At 43.6% G+C, this 17968-nt stretch overlaps 5 protein-coding genes and 1 long non-coding RNA gene across 7 annotated transcripts in view; 1 reads left to right on the plus strand and 5 right to left on the minus strand.

Moving 5' to 3' along the window:
- Window positions 1–1313: 1313 nt before the first annotated feature.
- Window positions 1314–4262, minus strand: LOC135347719 (uncharacterized). 2 transcript variants are annotated; one of them, XM_064545752.1, is made up of 3 exons: window positions 3984–4262; window positions 2370–2900; window positions 1314–2322 (listed from the first exon to the last, which is right to left on the minus strand). In XM_064545752.1, the coding sequence occupies exons 2-3, from the start codon at window positions 2719–2721 to the stop codon at window positions 1571–1573; spliced, it is 1104 nt and encodes a 367-aa protein (XP_064401822.1). In that variant the 5' UTR covers window positions 2722–2900; window positions 3984–4262; the 3' UTR covers window positions 1314–1570. The 2 variants fall into 2 exon arrangements, with proteins under 2 accessions (XP_064401822.1, XP_064401821.1); XM_064545751.1 differs by lacking the exon at window positions 3984–4262 and adding an exon at window positions 3028–3746.
- Window positions 4263–4401: 139 nt separating this feature from the next.
- On the minus strand, window positions 4402–5611 carry LOC135347720 (uncharacterized). Its single transcript, XM_064545753.1, has 2 exons — window positions 5185–5611; window positions 4402–5132 (listed from the first exon to the last, which is right to left on the minus strand). Exons 1-2 carry the CDS (start codon window positions 5534–5536, stop codon window positions 4402–4404), a joined length of 1083 nt encoding a protein of 360 aa, XP_064401823.1. The 5' UTR covers window positions 5537–5611.
- On the plus strand, window positions 5611–6422 carry LOC135347735 (uncharacterized). Its single transcript, XR_010398528.1, has 2 exons — window positions 5611–5750; window positions 6161–6422. It is a non-coding gene; the product is annotated as an uncharacterized LOC135347735 (long non-coding RNA).
- A 65-nt stretch (window positions 6423–6487) lies between these two features.
- On the minus strand, window positions 6488–8291 carry LOC135347734 (BBSome-interacting protein 1-like). Its single transcript, XM_064545767.1, has 4 exons — window positions 8165–8291; window positions 7295–7367; window positions 6858–7010; window positions 6488–6750 (listed from the first exon to the last, which is right to left on the minus strand). The coding sequence occupies exons 2-4, from the start codon at window positions 7304–7306 to the stop codon at window positions 6691–6693; spliced, it is 225 nt and encodes a 74-aa protein (XP_064401837.1). The 5' UTR covers window positions 7307–7367; window positions 8165–8291; the 3' UTR covers window positions 6488–6690.
- Window positions 8292–8750: 459 nt separating this feature from the next.
- Window positions 8751–17330, minus strand: LOC135347701 (bromodomain-containing protein 4-like). The gene is made up of 15 exons (XM_064545724.1): window positions 17172–17330; window positions 16240–16375; window positions 15669–15803; window positions 15007–15161; window positions 14666–14891; window positions 14240–14450; window positions 13886–13995; window positions 13175–13568; window positions 12941–13112; window positions 12730–12875; window positions 10963–12647; window positions 10467–10574; window positions 9327–10367; window positions 9022–9133; window positions 8751–8910 (listed from the first exon to the last, which is right to left on the minus strand). Exons 1-15 carry the CDS (start codon window positions 17192–17194, stop codon window positions 8864–8866), a joined length of 4701 nt encoding a protein of 1566 aa, XP_064401794.1. The 5' UTR covers window positions 17195–17330; the 3' UTR covers window positions 8751–8863.
- Window positions 17331–17446: 116 nt separating this feature from the next.
- Window positions 17447–17968, minus strand: part of LOC135347707 (cyclin-dependent kinase 12-like) — a 5202-nt gene continuing 4680 nt past the window's right edge. The window contains exon 10 of the mRNA XM_064545737.1: window positions 17447–17697. Within this exon, the coding sequence (XP_064401807.1) occupies window positions 17683–17697 (15 nt within the window). The 3' untranslated portion in view covers window positions 17447–17682. The remainder of the gene's footprint in view (window positions 17698–17968) is intronic.

A 17968-nucleotide genomic window follows, 5' to 3' on the forward strand; every position in this document is an offset into this window, starting at 1 on the left:
CCTTCTAAGCTTTCAGAAAAACATAAAATTTTTGATTTTCGATCCACAGAATTCAAGGTATGGCAGCTGAAAGATTCCCAAAATCATTAATTAAACGGAGGGGGGGGGGGGTGTCTTTCAACAGCCATAACTTCAGTACAGTTGATCCGATGTCAACATTTTTATAATTTTCTGAAAGCTTCGAAAAATACCTTACAAATGATCTGTTTCAATCCAAAATTTCATTGGGGCCCTAATTTGTCATTTTTCAGCCTCGGACCATGGGCTATAATCCATGGTATCGCCAAATTGGCAAACACTTTTATCTCTCGAATATCAACTTTGGTGGTACCATTTGAAAGGTCTCCTTCTAAGCTTTCAGAAAAACATAAAATTTTTGATTTTCGATCCACAGAATTCAAGGTATGGCAGCTGAAAGATTCCCAAAATCATTAATTAAACGGAGGGGGGGGGGGTGTCTTTCAACAGCCATAACTTCAGTACAGTTGATCCGATGTCAACATTTTTATAATTTTCTGAAAGCTTCGAAAAATACCTTACAAATGATCTGTTTCAATCCAAAATTTCATTGGGGCCCTAATTTGTCATTTTTCAGCCTCGGACCATGGGCTATAATCCATGGTATCGCCAAATTGGCAAACACTTTTATCTCTCGAATATCAACTTTGGTGGTACCATTTGAAAGGTCTCCTTCTAAGCTTTCAGAAAAACATAAAATTTTTGATTTTCGATCCACAGAATTCAAGGTATGGCAGCTGAAAGATTCCCAAAATCATTAATTAAACGAAGGGGGGGGGGGGTGTCTTTCAACAGCCATAACTTCATTTGTGTTCCTGTGAGTGGGTTCAATTCACTAGCAATAGTTTTGTGTTCCCGTGAGTGAGTTCAATTCACCAGCAATAATTTTGCATTCCCGTGAGTGAGTTCAATTCACCAGCAATAGTTTTGCGTTCCCGTGAGTGGGTTCATGGGATCTTAAAACTATTGCTAGTGAATTGAATCCACTCATGGGATCTTACTAGTGATTTGAACCCACTCAGGCTAGTGTAGCAGAAGCCAATGGACATTCCACAATGTCCATTGTGGAATGTAGTGTGTTGTTCCAAAGAGGCACAAATGAGTAACTTTGTGATGCTCTAGTGTACGTACTCTGACCTCTAACCTCTGATCCCCCAGCACACGAGTCACCTGGAGCTGGACGAGGGGAGCATGTTCAGTGCACTAGCCACACTCACTCAACCAACCAACCAGAGCCCCAGGAACATGTACCAATGTCAGGTGAGGGGGCGTGTACTACCTTATAGCTGGTGATGTTCGTGAGTAAAAATTAATTGGCTTCATTGCATACGTTTCGGTAAACCACGCCTACAACATTTTTTCCTACAAAAATTACTTACTATAATAATATTATGTAGTGTGTGGTGAGGGGGTGTATACCAGTGTGTGGTGATGGAGGAGGCGTATATGTACGTATACGTGGTATGACGGGAAAACTAGTCAAAATCAGTGTTGTGTACAAATCAATTGTAAGCATTAGCAGTGTGTGTGTCAGTGTGTGTGTACATGTGGTTTAGTCGGCAGCTTCTGATGGTGGTTGGTAGTTATAGTTCACGTAGTATTGCTCTTTAATCCGTGTCAGTTCTTCGTCAGGTGACTGCTGGCCCCACCCAGTTCTCAAGATCCGACCATAATCACTCACGTTACCAATGTTCTTGCCATAGTTCTCTCCTGTTGTTTCGTCATACAATTTCGTGATTGTTTCTTCATCATCCACTAGCAGGACGTAGTGCCACACTGGTTGATCGTTCTCCGTACCCGTGAACTCTATGACTCTCTTTGCAGTGCTCCACTGACGCCAGGTTGACCCAGGGGTCATAGTGCATGGCTCGTTGATCTTGCTCTTGCATAGAACTTCAGTGAAGTCTAGTCCACTAGTGTATTGTCCATCGTGTATCTTTTCTCCACGTAATTTAATATTGTATGAAATAGTTCCGGTGTTCTTATCATTCTTTGCACAACGAGTAGAGAATGCCAGCTCAGCAGGAATCTCATTAGCCAGACATGATGCGTACACTTTAACTAGGATCCCCTTCTCCTTGGCAGTGTGTCCACAAGGTCCCACTCCGTGCTCATCCAGGAAGCTCATGGCCTCCTTCACCCAACACCCAGAGTAGCTGCAGTCGCTGACAATGGTCAGAACACGTCCTTTGAAGTATGCATTCTGCAGGTAGAGGTGCATTATATCCCTGAAGCTGATAAAGCCGTCACTGAAGCACCAGTCTCCCGTTCCCTTCTTACCAGGGCCAATATAGTGAAGCATGACTACACAGCAATAAGTCAATATAATTATGTATAATTATTGTACTCACCTCCACCTGTCTCAGTATCATTCAGTAGTTGGGTTATCTTCTTAGTGACCTGCTCATGTGTCAGAGATCCATCATCTCTCAATACTTCAGTACTGCTTATCTCCTTGTCTAGGCCGAATCTTGCCTTCATAATAGCCAGATCTTTATGGTGACAGTCTCTTGGTACACCTTGATGTTCCATTCTCTGTCTCTCATCATCTTTCAGCTCTCCCCCTGGCCTTCTCTGTACCACGTCATCATTTTGGGTAGTGAGGTTGGACGTGATTAGTAACACTTCCCTCTTTCCTGATGCCCCGTAATCATATTTGCCATTGTATGTGCTCCAAGTTAGAGAAGATCCTCCAGTTGCCATCGCTAGCCACTGGTGTGTTTGTAGTCCACAAGAAACGAAATCTTGTACTTTGTTTATTTTAACACGCCCTCTTTGTATTATTCATTGATGGACATATTCAGAGACTATAATGAATTTCTCTCTCACACACTCTCACAGATGGTCAAGCAGACGATAGGGATACCACTTCAGTACTTCCCCTACAGAATGGACGGCAAACTGTACAGACTACAGGTACACAGGGGGGAGGGTTTAACTGATATGTAACAGCAAGAGTTCATTAATGAACTCTTGATAACAGGTATACTATAACTATAGTATGCTTACTTGTTACAATGTACACCACAGCTTTAACTATCCGGCACTGCAACCTTGTCACTCTTAGTGCTATACTTATCTTTGCATGTATATACTAGCCTCCTTCGCAGCCTCTCCTTTTTCTGGTCTTTGTTATAGTTCAATAAGATAAAATACGGGACTAATTGGAGGAACAAAGAAAGAAAGAAGGAAGAGACTAAGAAAAAGGAGAGCCTGCCTTGCTAAGTCGCGTGACGGTAGACGAGTGGTAGACAAGTGAAAATGAACGTGGGCAATCACTAGCTGGGCGGAGCCTGACAGAGCAAAAAGCTACAGCATGCCTACGCGTACGCATTGCAAACTCTAAATAAAAGCTGTTAGCATCGTAGATAGTAAGCCAGAATCTACATCGTAGACGAGGGCTTACCTAGTAAAGACTAAAGAGACTAAATATCTAAATTTAGCTCAGTTTTTTTTCCTGAGTTCAGAACAGACCCACTTGATTAGTAGATATAATTATTACAGCAGTATAGTTTACTCTACTCTAGTCTTTCATACTTCCTCTACTGACTAAAGGTCTCACGAAGGCTGACTCTACTGCACTGTACTGTACTGTTCATAACAGATTATGTTCCTGGTAAATGCGCTCCAAGTACTGTGTGGGAGGACAGTTATTGAGGTTTTCTCTCGCCCACGCTGGTTAAAATTTGTCTACGTCAGTAGGGGATCACGCGACTTAGCAAGGCAGGCTCTCCTTTTTCTTAGTTGCTTCCTTCTTTCTTTCTTTGTTCCTCCAATATTTTTCTTCTGTGACAAAGAACAGAAAAAGAAGAGGCTGCGAAGGAGGCTATGTATATACATGCATTAGGATATTCACCCCCACAAATTCTGTGGTCAATTATGGCTTCACTTTGTGCCCTTATATTGTTACATGGAAGTCTACATAGTTTTGAACTAGAAATAGAGTTCGGAATTCCACCACCTACATGTAACACACGAGTTATCTGGAGCTGGACGAGGGGAGCATGTTCAGTGCACTCATAGCCACACTCACTCCATGCAACCAGAGTAGCCCCAGGACATGTATACCAGTGTGTGGTGAGGGCATGTACCAGGCTAGAAGGCTTAATAGTATAATTATATATAGCGGGAAATTCTGTTAAAATCAGTGTTGTGTACAAAATTGCACAAATCTCTAATAATAATGTGTGTGTGTGTGTGTGTGCGTGTGCGTGTGCGTGTGCGTGTGCGTGTGCGTGCGCGTGCGTGTGCGTGTGCGTGTGCGTGTGCGTGTGCGTGTGTGTGTGTGTGTGTGTGTGTGTGCGTGTGTGTGTGTGTGTGTGTGTACAAACATGGAGCAACAATTATAAGCTGTGGTGTTGTGTGGGTGTGGTTTGTGGTAGCTTAGTCGGCAGCTTCAGATGGTACCCGATAGTTATAGTTCACGTGATAATGTTCTTCGATCCATTCCTGTGTTTTTTCTGGTGATTCCTCGCCCCACCCACTCTTTAAGATCTCTCCGTAGTTACCAACATTACCTAATTGGCCATTCTTAAACTTGTCATGGAATTCTCTGATTGTTTCCTCATCATCCACTAGCAAGAGGTAGCACCATGGTTGATCTTCGTCCTCCTCACCCGTTACTCGCATGATTCTCCCTGCAGTGCTCCACCGATGCCAGGTTGACCCAGGAGTCATAGTGCAAGGTTGGTCAATTTTGCTCTTGCATCGAACTACAGTGAAGTCTAGTCCACTAGTGTGTTGTCCATCATAAATCTTTTTATGAGGAGAGTAGAATATAAATCCGATGTTCTTATCATTCTGTATACCGTGAGTAGAGAATGCCAGCTCAGCAGGAATCTCATTAGCCAGACATGATGCGTACACTTTAACCAGGATCCCCTTCTCCTTAGCTGCATGTCCACAAGGTCCCACTCCTTGGTCATCCATGAACGTCATGGCCTCCTTCACCCAACACCCAGAGTAGCTGCAGTCGGTGGAGATGGTCAGAACACGTCCTTTGAAGTATGCATTTTGTAAGTAGAGTTGCATTATATCCCTGAAGCTGATGAAGCCATCACTGAAGCACCAGTCTCCTGTTCCCTTCTTGCCAGGGCCAATGTAGTGGAGTATGACTACAAAACAATTAATTAATGTATAATTAATATTTTATAATCCGCACCTCACCTCCACTTGTCTCAGTGTTGTTCAGTAGCTGGGTTATCTTCTTGTTGACTAACTCACATGTCAAGGATCCCTCATTTCTCAACACCTCAGCAATACTCTTCTCCTTGTCTTGGCTGAATCTTGCCTTCATAATGCTCAGGTCATCATGGTGGCAGTCTCTTGGTATGCCTTGATACTCCAGTTTCTGTCTATCCTCATCTGTTAGCTCCTCCTGCAGCCTTCTTGGTATCACATCATTATCTTGCATCGTGAGGTTGGACGTAATTAGTAAGGCTTCCCTATTTCCTGATTCTGCGTAATTAAGTATGCCATTTCGTGTTCCCCAAGTTGGTGAGGATGCTCCTGTTGCCATCACTAGCCACGACAATGAGTGTATGTATAATATAGTCTACAGCAAATGATGCTTTGTTTAGTTTAACTCGCCCTCTTTGTATTATTTGTTGATGGCCATAACAATGAATTCCACACACACGCTCACAGATGGCCAAGCAGATGATAGAGACACCTCTCAGTCCTGACTACAGGTAGCTGGTAGGTGGAGGGATTTACCATCATGTAAACTACAGGTACATGTGTTCTACTACTTACTTTTTTAATACAGTCTTCCAGAGCTTTACTCTTGTTGTTCCTTGGTGCATTGGGTATCACCAGAGTGCATAAATACACTGGAACTCTTGGTATTACCCAGAAGTTGTGTGGTCAATTATGGCTTCATTTTGTGCATCACTGTTCTACAACTAGTCGCATGTATGATTGTGGGTCTCTGGTTGTGCGTGGGTAATGGACCCCCCCCCCCCCACACACACACACACACACACACACACACACACACACACACACACAGCCACACACACACACACACACACACGCACAGCCACACACACACACACACACACACACACAGCCACACACACACAGCCACACACACACACACACACACACACACACCACACACACACACACCACACACACACAGTGTCGTATCTGTAAGGAGTATGGGAGTATAGTGTCCCTGATGCTAGACAAAGCCCCGCCCACCATCTCCGCCCTCTCTGATGTCCAACCAGAGTGGAGGTCCGGTGTTGTATGTGTCAGGACAAGGTCAAATTGACATCATCTCGGTCCCGTACGTGTTCAGATAGTTATAGCAGCAGAACTGGCAGCTATGCAATTACTAACTGTTTTCATTGTTGATTTGTGTGCGCTACAATAATTGATTGATCACTTATTTTTATTGATTGATTGATTAATCACTCGTAGTTTATCGTTTGATCAATTCAAAGGTAGAACAAATGCATGGGGACTTGTCGTTTGTATAATTATATAGACTAAGGTTACAGATTATTTTCTGTGTACCTTTGCCCTATTATATTATGTGCATAAACTTGTTACAGTAAAAAAATATATATAATTATATGATCAATTTTGTTTTTGTACTGGAGACAGTATTAAATGTAGATAAAGTGATATAAATGTTGCACAAAGCTAAAGACCTAGCTAGAATGGTCATTGTTCATCACTCATCTCTGGAGTAGCGTTTTCCTGTAGCTTCATCACCTCTTGTGCCTGTAGGGAGGAGGGGTTGTCACCATAAAGAAAAACAAACGGTTACATGTAGTTTACAGGCTTGCTTCACTTTAATACACCACTACTGATGATTTTTATATACTCACATCTTTCTGCATTTTCTCTAGCTTCTCCAGAGTGACTGACTTGAGGGGCATGATCTTAGGCTTACAGAGCACCATGCTCTGACTCTCCTCAGTGTAGAGCATGCCTGCCTTGGGCAGCACTTGCGTGAACGTCTGCTTCTTTATATGGCCCTTCTGCACAGGGGGCCGGGGTACATAGAGGGGGGGTACATAGAGGGGGGTACACAGAGGAGGAGGGTACATAGAGGGGGGTACATAGAGGAGGAGTACATAGAGGAGGAGGGGGGGGTACATCGAGGGGGAGGGTACATAGAGGGGGGTACATAGAGGGGGGGTAGGTACACGACTAGTCGACTCTACAGGTAATGGCTACAATTAATGCTGTAATATACATGTGAAGTGGCTGTTAATAAATAGATCAGCCACATAATTATAACTATCCATCAGTATAGACTCACTCCTGCAGGCATGTTGGACAGAGGGAAAGCTCTTCTTAATCTTGAATTTGTGTGAGCTGGACGAGCTGGAGAGCTGTGAGAGACACCAGTTGACAGAAAAAGATAAGAAGACGGCTTCAAAACAATGAAAAAACTTAGTAAAGCTTGTGAAACGCTTCTTGAAGATACTGGAAAGAACAGACAAGTAAAAAGAACCTAAAACTATGCTAGAACTGACTGCAACACTACAAGAAGAAGAATGAAGCTCTGTGGTGGAGTGGAGGGGGTATAGAGCAGACTGGACCGGCATGGAACCTTAAAAAACTCAGTGTCAAGCGACTGCTAAAGTGTTTTTGATGCTTCCTGGCCCCCCTTGCCCATGCCCAACTGGAAAAAGCAATACAACTTGAGCAACAGTGGACATGGAAAGAATGGATATTGACTGAACAAACTATTGCATTCTGTGTTTTTATAATGTTTTTGTCATCTTCTTGTTACTTTCACTAAAAATTTCATTTCAACTTTTGAGAACTTCCTGCAAATTATTTGTCACTTCCTGTAGAATATGCGTCCATTTCCTGTAGAATATGTGTCCACTTCCTGTAGAATAAGTACCTTCTTGTAGATTATGCTTCCATGTAATCTACTGTTTTTAGCCAATCAGATCAATTACAGATGATGTAATGTAGTCTAAATAATAGTTAGACACTGTTTAGGAAGTTTCTACGTGATTTAGAAGCCCAAAAGGCGTTCTGTAGAATCCCGAATGCAGTGAGGATTCTACTAGCCCTGAGGGCTTCTAAATCACGTGGAAACTTCCTAAACAGTGTCTAAGCATTTTAGATCATAGCAACAACGCTCATACGCCTGACAACAATGGTTTGAACGCACAAACAATGGATTCTGAGCCTCCTCCTAGATCCTGTGCCGAACGCTTTCTTGAGTTCGCCTATTACACGGTTTCAAACTACTGAGACCCAGCCCACATCCTTCCCTGCTTCCAGCCACACTTCCAGCTCTGTCTGTCTTTGCAGCAACCAGCCCCACCTTCCTATCTGCTCTCTCTGACCTGCAAGACAAAGGTTCGTTCGTAGACTCCTCCACAGCCAGTGAGAACCTACTTACTCCCTCAGTGGCAAAGAAAGCAAGAAAATTCGCTCCCCCAAAGTCAAGTAAGAAGTAGAACAAGCAAGAAAGGAAACAATACCAAAGAAACACTCATTGACATCAAGTATTGCTTATTATTATGTACTTTTATTATGGTTATTATCTTATCTTGGATCAAATCTTTGCTACATGATTTTCTATTGAAGTACATGATTTTTTTCTAAATAAAATGTGGCGCTCCCTACGCTTTTAGCCACAGTATATACAGCATTAAGGCGAACATGTTTCCTAGCTTGAGAATTCCACTTTTTATGCAACATCATCCAATCTTTAATACTGCCAAAAGTAATTATGTCATTCCATTCATTCATTGCATGTTTAATTAGTTGATGGTAATTATAATTGGGGGAATGTAGTCACTCGGATAATAAGGCAATTAACAAAACATTTACAGGGAACACATAATAGAGTCAGTGTCAGTTGCTATGGAGACTGCCACTCTGACGAATACGAGTCATCAATAGATCGTCCTGTACAAAAAAAACAGAAGTATGAATAATGAATAACTAGGGCTTCATCACCTGTATGGCCCACATCACTGTATTCTTAGCAAACACATAATTATGTAATAATGAACTTACTCTTGTCATGATCTGAGAAGTGTTGTCTTCGTTGGCGTAGTGCCACCTCGAGAGCAGCTGCCATCCCAGTGGGTTCAGGGGAGTCCCTACCTTCATTGGAGGACACAGGAACCTGTAGTGACATGTACCACAGATACAGCATGTCCCTTAAATGACTTACAACAGTAGCTATTGTATGCCTAAAAAAGTGCTATAATTCTGTTCTTTAAGTCACACAAAAAAATGATAGCTCTATGCCTACTACATTAGCAATGCTGATAACTCGAAGTCAACACAAGCATGCACACACACAACACTGCATGTACCTTCTTCAACACTGTAGCTGGATCACTCTCTCTCACTTCTCCCATCAGGGAGTCAAACTTGTCCTCCATACCACCGAGGGCCATCGCCCGCGTGTCTTGTGATACCTTCCTGAGTACGAGTGGAGAGCTCGTGTGTAGGGGGAGGTCTGGGGGCGGCTGTGAGGGGAGTGGAGGGGGTGGGGAATCGTGTGGAGGGTGTGAGGCTAGTAGGGGCGTGTTGTGTGAGGCTGGTGGGAGTTGTGAGGACGGGAACATGGCGGGGTGAGGGGGTGTGTTGTATCCAGTTGGCTGTTGTGTGGCATATAACGGCATGCCTGGTTGACCCATATAGCCTGGAGGCATTTGAAACGCGGCCTGCCCCATCATCATCGGCTGTGCTCCAGGAAACATCATGGGATTATGCTGGCCTGGGGGTAGGTAAGGTCCCCCCATTCCAGCTCCAGGCATTCCTCCCATTCCAGCTCCAGGCTGCATAGCCAGCGACTGCAACTGTTGGAACTGTTGCTGCAACTGAAGCATCTGTTGTTGGAGCACTTGTTGCTGTAGAAACGCCAGCTGAGCTTGGACTGCATCATTCCCTGTACTACCACCAGCATTCAGAGGAGCACTGGATGGAATAATGGGTACAGAAACATTGGGAGTGGGAATTGCCGCTGGTGTAGAACTTGTGAGGGTGGTCGATGTTTCAGCCAATTTCTGAGCTTTCAGTTTTGCTTGCCGTTCTCGGAACTTCTCGAGAAGTTCATTGGTAGATTTAGTTGCTTGCGTACGAGTTGTTGCAATGGGGCTAATAGTAGAGGGCTTTGCGACATTCGAAGGTTTAAAATGTTTGCTCGATACCACTGGTGGTTTAGGTTTCGTTGGAATTGGATTCTTTTTCAACTGGTTTTGAGGAGATTGTGTATCCTGTGACAGTGTGGAGGTTGGGGGCGGCAATATTGGTGGTTCTTGTGACAGTGTGGAGGGAGGGGGCGGCAATATCGGTACATCTTGTGATAGCGTGGGAGGTGGGAAGAGTGGGTCCTCCAGGGGGGGTGGGAGCTGTAGGGAAACAAAATTAGTAATATCATAGAATGATCAGTAAATTCATTACCTCGCAGCTCCGTCTATAATACAATACACAGTGCAAAAATGACCTACCTCCTGTGATTGTGTAGAGGGGCCCTCGAGGGGGGGTGGTAGTACAACCTCCTCTGTGGGGGGTGGTGGTGGTTGTACATGTACAATGTCCTCAGCAGGGGGTGGGAGCTATGCAGGAGAGAGTAATCAACAAGAATTATAAGCTACGGAAGCCTAAGTTGGCTCTGTAACTAGAGTTCTGATGGTCCAAATTCAACGATTTTTTGATTTTCTAAAAGCTTAGAAGGAGCTCTTTCAGATAAGTATGCTCAAATCTCAAATTTAAAACGGGCTATAATTTCTTTTCAAAAAGACCCCAAAATAGACTTTTGATTTTAACACACCTTCTGAAAGGCCTCTCTTTAAGCTTTCTGAAAATCTTAAAATTAACGTTGTTAGACCATCGGAACTAAAGTTATGGCCGTTCAAAGATGCTCAGTAGATACCAACTGAATGGACGAATATTACTACACACATCAATATGTTGCCTCACTAAGTCTATACATTACACACCCACCTCTTGTGACTGTGTGGGCGTACCAACGTGTGGGGGTGGGGGAACAGGTACGATAGTGGACGTAACCATAGCAACGGTAGCGGCGTCAGGCAGTGTAGTATTGTCCTCCACATTCAGGAGGTCACGTAAGTCAGATACAACACTGTCCAATTCCATCAGCTGTGAGCTTAATCCCGGACTAACTGGTTCATCTGTCCATCCCGCCCCCACACTCTCCACACTTCTCACACCCTCCACAGAAGCAGCGTCCAATGATGTATCAGAATTATCCTCTCCTTTATAGGCCTCAGTGAGTGTAGGGGACTCTTTGGTTTGCGCTGACGGCTTGTAACTAAGCAACAGAATGTCGCCTCCATGTGTGGGTGTGGCTTGTGGTTCAGTAGCAAGGTCAGAAAGTTCAGTTAAGGAATCGATGCTTGAATTTGAAGAGTTTTCCTCAAACTCCACAGGGGGTGGTGGTGGGGGGTCTTCAAGCTCGTTAGCACTGTCATCGCCATAGCTACGGTTTGGCGGAGGAGGGGGCGCTTCTAGCTCGTCAGTACTGTCATCACCATAGCTACGGTTTGGCGGAGGAGGGGGCGCTTCTAGCTCATCAGCACTGTCATCACCATAGTTACAGTTTGGCGGAGGAGGGGGTGCTCCTAGCTCGTCAGCACTGTCGTTGCTATTGTTACCGTTTGAATTGATTGAGAGGTTCAAAATATTTTCCGGTGTGTAAGCGCCATTCAATACAGGCTTTTTGTTGGGTGAATCTGATTGGTCGTCAACAGTTACATCATAACCTCCTTCACTATCGCTACTACTAGTTGCGGTTGAATCTATGTACATTCCATTCTGCTCGTTTCCAATCCTTTCATTTGTAAAATCAATAGAAACTTCTTCTGAAGCATCAGAATCGTCGAGATTAGTATACTCGTTGCTAAGAATCGTATCATCGTTAGGACGCTCAACTTCCTTCACTTTCTTTATTTCCTCCACTTTTATTTTCTCCACCTCCTTTATTTCCTCCAACTTTAAGTTATGTTCAGCAACATCTTCTTTACTACGAATAGTCTCATTTTCCAGTTCTTTGCTAATACTTTTCTTTTCTTTATTGCCTCCTCTGTTCGGCTGTGGGGGCGGAGGAGGTAGTTTGAATATGATAGGAGCTTGGACTTTAGCTCGTCTATCAATGGACGGGGATGGTTGCACAATCAGCACTTTCCCACCGTCCTCAGTATCCTGACAAATGGCTGTGGCTTTTTGAGTAGTTCCCGGCGATCTCTTGTGCTGTGGAGGTGGTGACTCTTGTGAGGATTGTGGAGGCGGGGATGAGGGGGTGTGTGAGGGTTGTGGAGGTGGTGACTCTTGTGAGAGTTGTGGAAGTGGGGATGGTGTGTCCTTAAAATCGAGAATTGTTTCCTGTATTTCCACATCTTGTACAATGGCTTTAGCCGCAGGAGGAGGTACGGGAGCAGGTCGCGAAGGTCGTTTCCGTGGTGATCGTGGGGTTCTCTTTTTTTCTTTGTGCTCGTCTTTTATTTCCTCCAAATTATCTCTACTGCGACTGAGTTCGTTAGTATCAGCTGATTCTTGTCTAGCGGTTCTGCCAAGGGTGTGACTCTTGTATGAGGGTGGTGGGCGGGGGGCAGGGCCACGACGCTTGGGGAGGGTCTTACCACGATCACCAAACAATTGATCATCCTCTGAAAGAAAAGATAAATTTGTAATGATCTTATATAATTATCAACTGATGCATAATTTTGTTAAAATTATTACATAACTCACCAGTATCTGGTATCTCTATGGGGACCATGATGGGGTGTGTGAGAGGTGGAGTGTGTGTGAGTGGTGGAGGTGTGTGGGTGTCACTATCCAGACTCAAGTGGCGGGTTTCACTTAATTCCATTCTTTTACGGGAAATTCCAGTGTGCCTGTCATGCAGTGGATAATTAGATCAATGTATAATATAGTAATATTAGAATGTCACGTGACTTACCTCCGCTCGGCAGTGGCTGTTTGTTTCTTGAGAGCTTCCGTAATTGAATCTGTCAAGTCTGGACGTTCCTTTTGCTCCTTCACGCGACCTTTGACCCCTACGACCTCTACACCTTTGAGTACTGGCTCATCAGCAGGTCCCGAATAATCTGGCTCATCAATCAATTCGAGATCTGCACAGACAAATAATTTGATAAATTCCAAATTTAACAGTACTTATACAATTACAACTTACGTGGTTTCGTCTTGTGTGGTTTCTCTGCGACAGGAGGTGGGCGTCCCTTGGCAACTGGAGGGGGCGTGGCCTGCATTGGTGGGGAGGGCGTAGCTTGCGTGGGTGGAGGTGGAGGAGCTGGAGCATTGCGTGGCTTTAGTGACCCTCTAGATCCTGTCGTCATTCTGCGTTTTGGTTGACGGCTAATAAAATCTTTCTTGGGTTCTGCTCCAAGAGTATCAACGTGTTCCGTACTTCCTGTGGGTGTGGTCAATATTTCAGTGGGTGTGATTTTAATGTCATGTGACTGGCGTGTAACCATCTCTGCCGCTAACTCTTTCATAAATCCTGGCTGTGTTCGTCTCCTCTGATCGGAGGGGGGTGGTGGAGGGGGAGGGGCATTGCGTCGTCGACTCTGTGTAAGCAGTGAGACAGTGCTAGAAAACATTATATGTGAGCATAATAATAATATTGCGTTTTGGCCAATTTTAATTAAGGCTATGAAAACATTATGCGATTTACTCTATCAAACACTGCGATTTCAATGGGGATTTGTACAGGCCTCGAATAAAGGCCAAGGCAATGATAGTGCCATGTACATTTATGCGATATGATAGGCCCTCGCATAAATATAGTTTGTATCACGCATACATTTCTAGCAGTTTGGTAACCGCATGATTCATTACCAACATGCGGCCACCAGCGGCTGTACAACACTAGCTGCTTGCTTACCTGACTACTGTCCTGACCCAGCGATGATAGTGATAACGTATGTCTTTTTTTAACCTTCTTGGCGTGCGAGGGAGAGCTGTTAGCTGATTGGTCAGATCCACTCTCAGTCGCTATACAGCGGAAAAAACATTTGTGAATGACATTGGAGTAAGTACATACAGCACAAAGATATCTTATAGCCAACACAAAATAGGCAATTTAACCCCAAAGGAGTCGCTGATCTAAGCACACCATATTGTAGCACTATCAAACACAATACTTTGTTTGGAAATCGGACTTTCGCAACACAAGTTGTGGCCTCACAAAGTTAGCTTCGAAAACAGGCGCGATTGAATGGAACATAATTACACACACCTGTACTGATGACTCTGATGGAGTTGATCTTGAGCTCTTGAAGTGTTTTATTGGCCAGACTCTCCATAGTAGCCGGGAGGTCAAAGTGGTAATCCTCCATTGTGATGTTCCTCTTCTCACAGATGTAGCTCAGGAGAGCTGTCATGGAGATGGTAGGACTGACCCTCACCACCGTGTGCTCCCCTTTAGGCAGCTCAACTTGAAGCAACATCTGTACATGTACAGTTGGGGACAATGATGATAATACACGGAATATTAGAGTAACGTTAACTAGGACTATAGCTCAAAATGGACGTAAAACATATATAATATTTGTGCGCATTAATAACATTTTGCAGTTTTAATTTTCGGGTGAGGTCTTCATACGAACATTTCCACCATTCGAAGTTACGGTATTACTAACGGTATAGCTACAAACACATGTACCTGTTCTTTGGTGCTGTTTTCTGAGTGTGTGGGGCTTTCACGTTTTGGGCTTTTGCGTCTCTTTGATAAGTGAATCTCATTGGTCGATAGCTCTCCTATGATCATGTGACCCTTGCATACGACAGGATGTCCCCCGGGTGAGTTAGGGGGGAGGGTGACGAGGAAGTGGGCGGGGTCTAGCTCTCGTCGCTGACACACTGACTTCATAACTTGCTGTACAGTTGCACTGAAAATAATTATTATCAATAATTATTAAGAAATACAATGTCACTGTCTGTAATGCACACAACTCACACACACCCACACCACCCACTCACATACCCACACATCCACACACACACCTCTGGGGGACGCAGACGTTGGTGGGGTCTCTGCCTGGAATAAACACCTTGAGTACCACGTCATCATGTTGCATTGACGGAAGGGGAGGGGCTACCACACTCTCTTTCTTTCTTTCCTCCAGTTTGGACAACCATTTAGTAAGTGCTTCACTCATCTGCAACAATTAATAATATTATTAGAGCAGCTAATACAGCAGCTTATTACGGCCCACTCTAAGAATTGAGCATCTTTGAACGGCCATAACTTGAGTACAGTTGATCCAATGTCAACATTTTTATGATTTTCTGAAAGCTTAGAAAAATTCCTTACAAATGATGTGTTTCAATTCAAAATTTCGTCCGGGTCCTAATTTGTCATTTTTCGGCCTCGGACCATGGGCTATAATCCATGGTATGGCTAAATTGGCAAATAATTTTATCTCTCGAATATTAACTTTGATGGTACCATTTGAAAGATATCTTTCTAAGCTTTCAGAAAAACATAACATTTTTGATTTTCGATCCACAGAATTCAAGTTATGGCAGCTGAAAGATTCCCAAAATCAGAGGGGGTGGGGGTGTCTTTCAGAAAACCATAAAATTGTTGAAATTGGACCAAGAACTCTAACAGAGCCATGCAACTATTTTATAACAGGCCTATAATTATATTCAATGGGTGGTACCTGCTGAGCTTCTGTGTCTCCTCGCACTCTGAGTCCAAAGGTCTCCACAGTCCCGCCCACACACTTCCGCTGCCATTGCACAAAGTTGTCTCTCACCCGATGTTTGAACCCTGACCCTATCGCCATCTCCCACACCTGTACACACGGTATAACACACACACTGAGTTTTGATTAACAGGTCTAATATTTTCGTGGATTTCACAGATTTACCAAGCCTCGAAATGTCTGTTTAATAATTATACCAAGTCCCAAAAAACTGGCTATCCACCAAAAATGAAAATTACCCGCTATACAGTAGTAAATGATATGTCAGGTTGAATTACACTTGTGTTAGTCATATGATCACATGGCAACCAGCACTTTGTTTACTGCCCTGAGTTGGCTCATTACCCACTAAGTACAATAGCGTACACGTGTATATACATGTGCCCTGAGGTACAGTGCCACGGGCCATTAGGGACAAGCCAGCATTGCCAGCCAAACACTATACCAGAGTGTGTGTCGATGTCAACCACTCAGACAACAACACATAACATTATCCTACTTGAGCTTAAGTGTGCATTGGACTCACTGTTTCCTTCTTTGCTGCCACTAGGCTCCACCCATCACTCGTCTGTTGTATGGACACACCCACTTGTCCGCCAACTATTGGAGTCCAACTCTTGTTCTTAGGATCACCTCGGAACAGCTGCCCCACAAATACTGACCTGTGGTAGCCAAGGAAACGTGTGAACAGATACTGATACAGTAGTGTTTGACATTTCACAATGTATTTTGTCAGGTAACTTTTTAAGGGTGCTATTACTTTCATTACAATGAAGCCTTGCTTTGTATGTATAGCTATGGTTCACACACACAGACACCCCATATAATCAATCAGTATAATGAACATATGCTGATCAAAGTGTTTTGTACACAAGCATACACGGTATGCTATTAAGCTACTGTTATGGTACACCAGTGTGTGTGTTTTCTTGACCATTCTAAGAAAACAGCAGCATATGCAGGCAACACACACACCACACCTATACACAGGAGGCCAGGTGTATGGAAGAGGGTAGACACAGCACCTCCCCTGGAATGTCTAGAGTACCAATAATGCTCTAGATATTCTGTTTTAGACTTAACATTGTCAATAATCATAATAGCTGGTTTAGAGGTATCTATCGTAGCACATGCAAACCCTGGACACACGCACACACAGTACAGTACCATTACAGTGCAGGGTATTAAGAGTCTGTATGGTTGCCAAGACTCATTACAATGCAAATTCTTAAATATGTAATAAACTTCCAAATACCTCCACACACTATACAGCAGTGACTGTGTGGACATTACCAAGGACTGCAGCCTACGATACACAGAGGCTGGCCTGTTAAACTAGCTCTCCCCTTCATATCACTGCACACAGCCAATAGCTAGCTAGCTAGCAGGGTTGACCTTGATAGCTAGTGTATATGCAATGGAGAGAGTGTGTGTGTGTGTGTTGACTTTATCACTCACTTCTTGTCCTTTGTATCACTCATTTATCTGCTTGAATATGAGTCTCTAGTTCATAAGAACAGCTACTGATAAAAGCTCTCTTCTATCTTCTTATCTGGCTGGCTGGCCGGCTGGCATGGTTTGAGGTACACGCCCCTTCATGCAAGAGTTTTAAAAGAGAGGGAGGGGCTACTTGCCTGCTGCAAAAAACATGCCCTTATAATAACTAATTTCTAATTTAATAAATGCGACCTATGGGATGTACTAGCCAATAATCATCTCCCATTGACTGGCAATGAATTTGTTACAGTGGTTTTGAATTCACTCATAAAATAAAGAAGGAATAAAAAAAATAATGTTAATTTTGTAGCGGGCACAGTTTAATAGTCCTCTCTGTGTGTGTTGCGTCAACTCGAGTGAGTGGGTCTTTCTCTTAACTCAGTGTATTATTGTATGTCATCCTACACGTACATGTCATCGTCACTCCCAATGCAGTAGTGGACAGTCTTATCCTCTCATCTCTTCTCAGTAGCTACTTCACAATCACCTGCACACAAGAAAGATAGTCAAAAATATGTTCGCTTTATATACATTGTCACAATGGGTCAATCAAACGTTCTCTCACTTGCGCCATTTTCAAATAATTTCCATCTTCGTACAACTTATTTACTGTATGCAAATCAAAGCACATGCATACTGTACTGCTACCTGACACACCTGTACCTCTGGATCTACTAAGCATAACAAATTCTCCAGTTCCTAAAATCCCTACCAAAATAGTTGGAGTAAAAGCTCAATACAGACTGTAACTGCAACCT

The sequence above is a fragment of the Halichondria panicea genome, chromosome 14, assembly GCF_963675165.1.
Source record: "Halichondria panicea chromosome 14, odHalPani1.1, whole genome shotgun sequence".
NCBI classification, from domain to species: Eukaryota; Metazoa; Porifera; class Demospongiae; order Suberitida; family Halichondriidae; genus Halichondria; species Halichondria panicea.

Bases quoted from the DNA above. Each gene is read 5' to 3' on its own strand.
- LOC135347720 (XM_064545753.1), bottom strand. From the start codon at position 5,536: ATGGCAACAGGAGCATCCTCACCAACTTGGGGAACACGAAATGGCATA. The intron at 5,133-5,184 runs GTGAGGTGCGGA...ATTGTTTTGTAG, and splicing joins CAACACTGAGACAAGTGGAG to TCATACTCCACTACATTGGC.
- LOC135347734 (XM_064545767.1), bottom strand. The intron at 6,751-6,857 runs GTGAGTATATAA...TCCTCCCTACAG, and splicing joins TAGAGAAAATGCAGAAAGAT to GCACAAGAGGTGATGAAGCT.
- LOC135347701 (XM_064545724.1), bottom strand. From the start codon at position 17,194: ATGAGTGATACAAAGGACAAGAA. The intron at 15,804-16,239 runs GTGAGTCCAATG...CCGTGTGTACAG, and splicing joins TGGCAGCAAAGAAGGAAACA to GTGTGGGAGATGGCGATAGG. The intron at 12,648-12,729 runs GTGAGTTATGTA...CTTTTCTTTCAG, and splicing joins CATAGAGATACCAGATACTG to AGGATGATCAATTGTTTGGT.
- LOC135347719 (XM_064545752.1), bottom strand. From the start codon at position 2,721: ATGGCAACTGGAGGATCTTCTCTAACTTGGAGCACATACAATGGCAAA. The intron at 2,323-2,369 runs GTGAGTACAATA...ATTGCTGTGTAG, and splicing joins TGATACTGAGACAGGTGGAG to TCATGCTTCACTATATTGGC.